This window comes from Arachis ipaensis, chromosome B3, assembly GCF_059453495.1.
Source record: "Arachis ipaensis isolate K30076 ecotype BB chromosome B3, ASM5945349v1, whole genome shotgun sequence".
In the NCBI taxonomy this organism is placed as follows: Eukaryota; Viridiplantae; Streptophyta; class Magnoliopsida; order Fabales; family Fabaceae; genus Arachis; species Arachis ipaensis.
Window position 1 is genome coordinate 19120335 of NC_142438.1, and position 8671 is coordinate 19129005.

The 8671-nt window shown below is 32.9% G+C and overlaps 1 protein-coding gene across 5 annotated transcripts; it reads left to right on the forward strand.

Moving 5' to 3' along the window:
- The first annotated feature begins 3154 nt into the window (after positions 1–3154).
- Positions 3155–8400, forward strand: LOC107632680 (G-type lectin S-receptor-like serine/threonine-protein kinase SD3-1). 5 transcript variants are annotated; one of them, XR_015907647.1, is made up of 3 exons: positions 3155–3515; positions 7177–7431; positions 7857–8400. XR_015907647.1 is itself a non-coding variant. In XM_088509981.1 (2 exons), exon 2 carries the CDS (start codon positions 4226–4228, stop codon positions 6134–6136), a length of 1911 nt encoding a protein of 636 aa, XP_088366107.1. In that variant the 5' UTR covers positions 3155–3515; positions 4218–4225; the 3' UTR covers positions 6137–6408. The 5 variants fall into 5 exon arrangements, 2 of the variants coding, with proteins under 2 accessions (XP_088366107.1, XP_088366106.1); XR_015907648.1 differs by having other exon boundaries at positions 8017–8400; XR_015907646.1 differs by lacking the exon at positions 7857–8400 and having other exon boundaries at positions 7177–7719.
- Positions 8401–8671: the final 271 nt, after the last annotated feature.

Consider the following 8671-nt stretch of genomic DNA (forward strand, 5'->3'; position numbering starts at 1 on the left):
TATTATTATCTTTTTATAATAGAATTTATTGATCCCATTAGGTAAAATAAATTAAATAAAAAAATTAATCATAAATAATAATAATAGTTAAAAATTATAATGTACTAAAAAAGAATACTAAGAGTATTAAAAATATACTATATAAAAAACATATAAGAGAAAAGTATAAAAAAATTAAACATGTATAAAAAAATAATATTATAATTTAATGTCATGTCCTTTTAAGTAATTATCTATCTAAAAGTGATTTTAACTAATATTATCCAAACAATATTTATTTTATCAAAATCAATTTTGGTAAAGAGTTGCCAAACATAAATCATGTTTATACAAACTTACTTCTATCCAAAATCAATTCTATAAAATCACTTTTATTCTCCAGTTTTACCAACCACAATCCAAACACACACTTTGTCGTTCGGTTTATTCGTTAGAAGATTCGACAAGTTTGACTAAGTTATCGTTTAATAGTTCTTAACTGTTAATTTCACATGAACACAACTTCTTTAAACTGTTCCTGTGTAATAAATATATTATCACTACTTAGAATTTTGATCAGAGTCACTATCATTTCCATAATTTTAGCGGGTCCATAAGTGTTTATGATTATATAGTTTCGAGTAGGGCAATGCTACGACGGTGATGAAGTTATTCTTCATCATCAGCTGCTGAAGCGATGTCGATGAGCTATCTGGCTGAGGCGTGTGACGTTGTTGTATATGATTTTAGGTTAAGAGTTAGGAATATTGTAAATGATTTAGGATTTCAGAACTAGAATTCAGGATTTATAATTTATAGATTATCGTATATATCGAGTTTAGACTTTATTAGATTATGATTTATCATTTATGGTGTTAGGGTTTCGATTTTAGGTTAAAAGGTTAAGGATTTTATATTTAAACTTAAGAATTTAATGAAACTGATTGAATGTTTAGGATTTAGGATTCAAGATTTAGAGAAATTACTGTTAAGAGAGAGTTTAGAATTTATACTTTAGGATTTAAGTTTGACAGTGAGATTCAGAGTTTAGTGTTTAAGGTCAAAATTTAAAAATTGACAAGATTTAAGATTGTAAATAGTTAAAAAAATATGACATTGATTTAAAGAAATAATTCTTTCAATTAAAAATGTACGTAGGTGTTCATTAAACTGATACATCTAATAATTATCATATATCTTACAGACATTTTTTAAATAGCTAGAATTCTTATTATAACTATCAAAAATACTTTCTAATTCGCTTATAAAAGAAGGATCATTAAAAATCTTCAAAAATTAATTTTGAATATTAAAATATATGGATTTACAATTTTTTTAGCTATTGTTGTCCTAACTATAAGAATTTTATTAGATACAAAATTTCTAATATTCTTAACACCGACTAATAAATAATCAACATTTTATATTATATCATATATATATATATATATATATATATATATATATATATATATATAATGTGAATAAATTATTTTTGTTACTAAATTTAATTATTATTTTTTTTTAGGTTTCTCATAAATTATTAGATTAATTTAGTTGAACTTATTTACTAATTAAAATTATTCAACTTTCAAAATAAAAAAAAGAAAACTTTTTCCATATGTTAATTTTAATTCGAAATAATTTTTAGTTTAATTTTGCTTCACACATTTCATTTTTGAATTATATAATTCTCTTTCTATAAATAAAACCAAATATCATTTTATTAAAAAAGTGTTTCCATATATATGTTCATTTATTTTGTTTTCGGTTTTTTTACTCATCACGTGTCCTAAAAAATCCTCTTCATGCACAAAAATTTTAACGTATCAGATATACCATACAAACAAAAAAATATTACAATATTCATTCCTTACTCTATAACCCAACAAAAAGCCCAATCAAAACAAAAATTTCACCAACAAAATGCCAAAAAGCTCAATAACTAACACACCTTCATTAACCAATAATTAAACTCTCCTAATTACCTCACTCTAGACAAAACTCCTGCCTAGTCAGTCACCGCTAGCAGACACTGTCTGCGCGTGTAGTCACGCAAACCCATGTGTCACACAATGGGCTACACCACGCAGTTTCCTTTCCTGAGGAAAAAAAATCACTTCTTCATGCTAGCATTGGCCAAAAAATGTTAGTCCCTGCCTAAATACGTCGCTAGTGATAAAATTCTTTTAAGGATATAAATATAAAGTTTTGTTTATTAAAAGCGTAAGATTTTTAAATTTACAATAATATTAAACACTCCATATCTATCTGTTGTAAAATATTTATCTAAAAAAATTATCATATTTAGAAGTAATAAGTTATCCTTTATATGGTAGACAATTATAAAAGCAGATAAAATTGTTTCTTACTTAAAATTTTAATTAGAAATATGGTTAATAATTAGGAATGAATGCGAATCGGATCGGATCAGACATGACCAAAATTTTAATTTAATCCGTACTAAAATTATCAGATCAAAACGGATCTAATATCCACAGTTTTTTAATTTGGATGGATATATCCGCAAAAAGTAAAAATATTTTAAAAGTTTATTTTTATTAAAAAAATAAATAAAATTTATTTTTTCTATTCTTTTAAGTATATTAATTTTTAAAAATAATATTAAACATATATTTCTTAAATAATAAATTAAAATAATACAACATATATAATAATTATTAGTTAAAATAAAATATAAAAAAATATTTATTTATTTATTTATTTATTTTTAATTTACAGATATGCAAATATACGAATACCTACATAAAATTCACAATCTAATTCTATTAGTGTATTAATCAGATTTCATATCCATAATTTTTGGATCAAATTCAAATAAATTCTATGAATATGTAGATTGAATCCAACGCCCCTATTTATTAATTGACTGATGTTGATAATTGAGAGGCATGTCTTCTTTTGGCTGTTGGAGTAATAGTGATGCTGCAACTTCATCAACTTTGGGTACCAATTGGCAAGTGGCAACCTTGGTAAATTGCGTTCAGAATAATGCTTTCTTTCTCATTTTATTCCTTTTGTACTTGGCTTCCAAAAACATCTTGAAAGTCTCAAAGTCTTACTCCATTTAATTACTATGACAAATTATGGAAATGAAAATGACTGGAATCACGAGTCACTGGAGTACGGGACACAATATAAGGAAAGAATAAATGTCTACGCGTGTAGCTACCCCAAAACAAGAAAGAAAAAACAAAAACTCTACCTACCTCACTCTCTCTCTCTCTCTCTCTCCCCATTCCTCGGGCTCTAAAATTCCAAAAATGGATGAAAACAACGCCAAAGACACCGCCATGACAGCTGGTGAGACCGAAGACACCGCCGGAGCCAGTGACCAGGCGAGCAAGTTGCGGGTGTCAATGAGATATGCGCTGATGTTTGTAGAGTACCCTTTCATGGCTTCCATTGAAAGAGAACCCAGGAAGCTTTATGGCTGCCGCGTGAAGAAGAGAAACTAATGAAAGAATGAGATCAAGTTGGAGCTTCCGACGGTACGGTGGTGGTGTGCGACCCAGGTAATCAAGCTGCTGCTGTTTTTCTACTTTAGTATGAACAATTAATTGTTAACTCTTTTGCTCACTTCTAATTTTACAAATATTCTGAACTTTTCTGCATTTCTGGAAACACACTACAAACTATCTATCAAACATTACAAACAAGATAAGCACGAATAAAGCTAAATCAAAACAGAAGAGAATAGAAGAGAAAATAATGATTCAGAGAAATTGAATGAGAGTTCTAATTTATTTTATTAATTTTCGCTGCCGTACTTTCCCTTGAGAAAACAAAAATCAACTCCAATTCCATCGTTCCAACCCCTCTCCTGTCCCCCAAACTCTCAGTTCGAACGAGTTTCCTTTTATTTTATTTTTCGTTTCAGTTTCAGTGACACCCTTTCAGAACCCTTAGAACCCTTATAGATATGATTGAACAGAGCGGTTTATTGCTATGTGTTTTCATATGCTTCTTGCTATATCATGCTGTGAGGGCTGAGATACCATTAGGTTCTAGACTTTCGGTGGTTGACAATGGCAGCTGGGTTTCCAAAAATGGTAATTTTACCATTGGATTTCTTAAGATTTCGGATGAGCCTGGCCAGTTTAGTTTTGGCATTCGTTTCAGCGACAAGTCTATACCGTATAGTCAACAAAGAATGGTGTGGAGTGCTGACTTTCTGTATGGAGTAGGTAACATGTCCTATTTCCTTTTCACCACAGATGGTGAAATGGTCCTGTTTGATGATCAGGGAATGCCTTCATGGAGCAGCCAAACCAGTAACAAGGGTGTCGTGTCGGCTTCTCTTCTTGACAATGGAAATCTTGTTCTAATCGACAGAGAGCAAAAGGTCATTTGGCAAAGTTTTGATAGTCCAGATGATACGCTTCTCCCAGGACAGTTTCTATCTTGTGATAAGATGCTTCAAGCTGCAAGTACGAATCTACTGTCCAGTTACTACACCCTGTCTATGAATGTTTCGGGACACTTGATGCTCCTTTGGCAAGGTATTATTCCCTACTGGACAAGCCAAAACCCTTCTGTTCCGAATCTCACTGCATATGTAACAAACAATGGAGCTCTGCAACTTTTAGACAAAAATCTTAATGTTGTTTGGACCGTGTTTGGAGAAGACCACGATGAATATGTTAAATACCGGTTTCTTAGGATAGATGTGGATGGCAATCTCCGCTTATATTCGTGGGTGGAGGCTTTGCAGTCATGGAAATCTGTCTGGCAAGCTGTTCAGAACCAGTGCAAGGTTTTTGCGACTTGCGGTAAACGGGGGGTCTGTGTTTTGTCTTCCTGTGGTACTGCTGATTGTGTGTGCCCTTTCAACCAGACGGACACTGATGAGACTTGTTTCATTCCATATGAACAAAAGTGTAAACATGGTTCCACTATGGTCGCATATAGGCACATACACCTATATGGGCTTTACCCTATTGATGGTCCGGCTATCATGACTAGCGTGAATAAATGTATGCAATTGTGCCAGAATGACTCTAGTTGTACTGCCGCAACCTTTTCTAATCATGTTCTTCCCCAGTGCTCGATAAAGAAATCTGAGTATGTCACTGGCTATTTAGATCCGTCTCCAAACGTGGTATCATTTGTCAAGAGTTGCTCATCTACATCTGCCCTAAAGTTCCCATGTCAAAGCTCACCTGCAACAGAAGAAGATCCTCATACTTGTGTTCCTTGTCTAATAGGAATATCCTTAGCCACAATTATCATCGGTGTTGTCCTTCAACTCGGATGTTATTATTATCTTTTCATCTACAAAAGGAAAACCTCTACTAGATGCAAATACAATTTACCTTCCGCAGACACAAATTTAAAGGGCCTAGTTGTGTTGTTATCTTTTTCAGAGATCAAGAGCGTCACTGAGGATTTCAAAGATCGAATTGGGCCAAATATGTTCAAGGGCATGCTACTAAACAAATTCCCAGTTGCTGTTAAAGAGCTGATTGCATCCATAGATGCAAGGAAGTTCCGGACTGCTGTTCTGAAGATTGGAGGCATCCACCACAAGAACCTTGTGCAGCTGGAGGGCTATTGTTGCGAGTCCAATCATAGATTCTTGGTCTACGAGTACGTCAAAAACGGTTCTCTTGAGAAGTATATAGATGATTCCGCTCTTTGCAAGGAACTGACCTGGAGAAAAAGGGTTGACATATGCTTAAGCGTGGCCCAGGCCCTTAATTATCTTCACTCTGAATGCAGGGAGTTCATAAGTCATGGAAATCTGAAGTGTGAAAATGTCATGTTGGATGAGAACTTAAAAGCCAAGGTGAGCGAATCTGGGTTTGCAATAGTAGACGGCGAGGCAGTGTACTGTGCCTTTTCTGCCAAGAGAGACATAGCAGATTTCGGCATGTTAGTCCTAACCTTATTGACCGGATGTAGAGATCAAAGTGATCTTTGTGAGTGGTCATATAAAGAATTGATAGAAGGGAATGCTGCAAATGTGATTGACAAAAGAATTCAAGGTGGTGCCAATTCAAATGAACTTGAGCGCGTTTTGAGAATCGCATTCTGGTGCCTACAAAGCAATGAACATCAAAGGCCTTCAATGGAGGATGTAGTGGCAGTACTGGACGGAACTTTGAGTATTGATCCACCACCACCTCCATTTTGATGCAAGAGGTTATTGCTGGAAGAATCCTAGATACAATAAGATAATGTTTCTGAGATTCAGTGGAGGTGCTAAATAAATTTGTAGGAACTGTGTTCACTTTAGTTTACAACCTTAGTCACATTATAGTTTACAACCTTCTTGTTTGTGCTAAATAGAGAGTTTGTTACCTCTTAGCTTATTAGGAGTTGTAACTATAAACTTTGAAGACTGTGTTCAGCATTGTCCTGTTTTTTTATCCTTGATTATATATATATAAGAAAGGTGTGCTTCTATAGTTAGTGAGTAATGCTTCTATATATTTTGAATTAAGGATCAAAATAGAAAATCTAATATGTTGAACAACACAAAAGAATGAAGGTGAGACTGTTTCTCATCAGTTGCATTTATACAGAATTTACTGATGAAACTAAGTTACACATATTTTTTCTTTTATATCTTCATTTATAGTAACATGATTGGTACATATGCCTTCCATTTTTTTTCTCCCAATTGTTCTTTTTGCTGGACAGATGATATTACTTTGTCATATTTTCCATGTTTAAACATCTCTAGTATGTGAAGTCACACATTGTCAAAAAGGAGTGATTGTTGTTATCTTTTTATTCTTATAGTTTGTGGTTTGTGTTGCGATGCATTGTTGTTGCGTGATAACATGGGAGTTTAATACCTGAGAACAACCACAAAGTTCTTTTGTCACTGGGTTTGTACATCTCTATTGCATACATGTCTTCATCTTCTTTGGGCCGATTATATTGCTTAGATCTTCGATTGTTCTGTGATTCTTGAAAAACACTGAAGTTATTTTAACATGTTTTATTTAATTATTATGCTTGGCTAGGCCGTTTTCTCTTCTGCTTTTCATATTCTGCCAAGATGTTCTGGGAATGACATGATAAATAGATTAATGATGCATATCGATTTCTCTTTACCCTGATAAAACAATCCGACTTTGATGACTTGATTGGATTCTTAATTTGACACTTGATCTTTTTCCTTCCCTTATTTTGGGTTCAATGAGAACATTTTATTATGAACTGTAGGTACTTGCTGTGAAGAAACTTGAAAAGAGAGTTTGTGATCACCAGGAGGAGGAGGATTTTCTTGAATTAGTGAATGGCATTAACAATCGTCGAGTTTATTGGGTACTGTTCAGAGCATGGTCAAAGGCTTCTGATATATGAGTATTGCAGTAATGGATCACTCAATGAGGCACTCCACTCAGAGGATGAATTTAAAACAAGACTCACATGGAATGCTTGCATCCGGATAGCACTTGGGGCGGCTAGGGCCCTAGAGTAAGTCAAGTTACCATTATGTTTTTAAGAGAAAAAATTGCTCAAGCTTGTTGATTTGTAGCTTTGGCTTATAACAGGTTCAGATCTTTTATTTTCACAAGTCTGGTTTATCCTGCCTAAAATATTAGTTTTCCTTGGAGAATTCATTCAATTGCTGATATTAATTTGCTCAAGTCATGGTTGTTGATGTTGAAGCTTTATTTCAACTTTGCTAGTACTTCCAAAGTTAAATTGTTAAATGCTAAATTAAACTTTCATGGTTAGTAATACTTGCCACATTATGCTTTATTTTTTGTGTGAAAGATTTTAATAGTTAAATATTTTTTTGCAAACCAATTCAACCCTAAAGGTTAAGCTGTTGGTTGCTGGCCCAAGAATGATGGCTTTTTTCTAACAACAATGAATTTCTTATCAAATCTCTTTAGAGAGTTCTAGGATCCTTCTGAAAACCAAATGAAGCATATGCAAAAAGATAATTGGAAGCTGAAGCAGGGGAAAGTCTTTCCTTGATTTGACATATTTGAAGACACAAATCTTTGATGATCTGAATGAGAAATCTAATGTTTCTTCTTGTCTGCTGACAAGGTATTTGCATGAGCAAGAGCAATGTCAGCCGGCTGTGATTCACAGAAATTTCAAGTCTGCTAACATTCTTCTTGACAATGACCTATAAAAAGCATGTAGATCAATCAGTTCTAAAGATAAAAATTTTCGAAAAAGAAGAAGGGCAAATTATGATAGAGGCAAATACACTTCCTGTTGAGGAGGATGAAGACATAGTTAAGAAACCTATAGTTGTCTAAAGTCACAATATAATTGAAACATCGAAAGATGTTCAGATACTTGAAATTTGTCAAAATGATAAGATCTTAATAAATTTTGTCTTTATAGGAGAAAATAGAACCAAAGAGAAATGATTGCCAACGATATATTTGCATATAATGTGGTGCTAAATATTATACATGAAAATGAGGATCTTGAACCAAAAACCATCTAAGAATGTCGACGAAGGGATTGGTAAAAGTGAAAAGAAGCCATAAATTACCTTGCAAAACGTGAAGTTTTTAGTTCTATAGTACGAATACTAGAAGGTGTGAAACTTGTTTGATACAAATGGGTATTTGTGAGAAAACAAAATGAGAATAATAAAATTGTATGCTACAAAACTCAACTTGTAGCACAAGATTTTTCAGAAAGATCTGGTATAGACTATAAAGAGACTTACTCTTTCGTAGTTGAT

Coding starts and splice junctions, on each gene's coding strand:
- LOC107632680 (XM_088509980.1), top strand. CDS start 3,923: ATGATTGAACAGAGCGGTTTATTGCTATGTGTTTTCATATGCTTCTTG.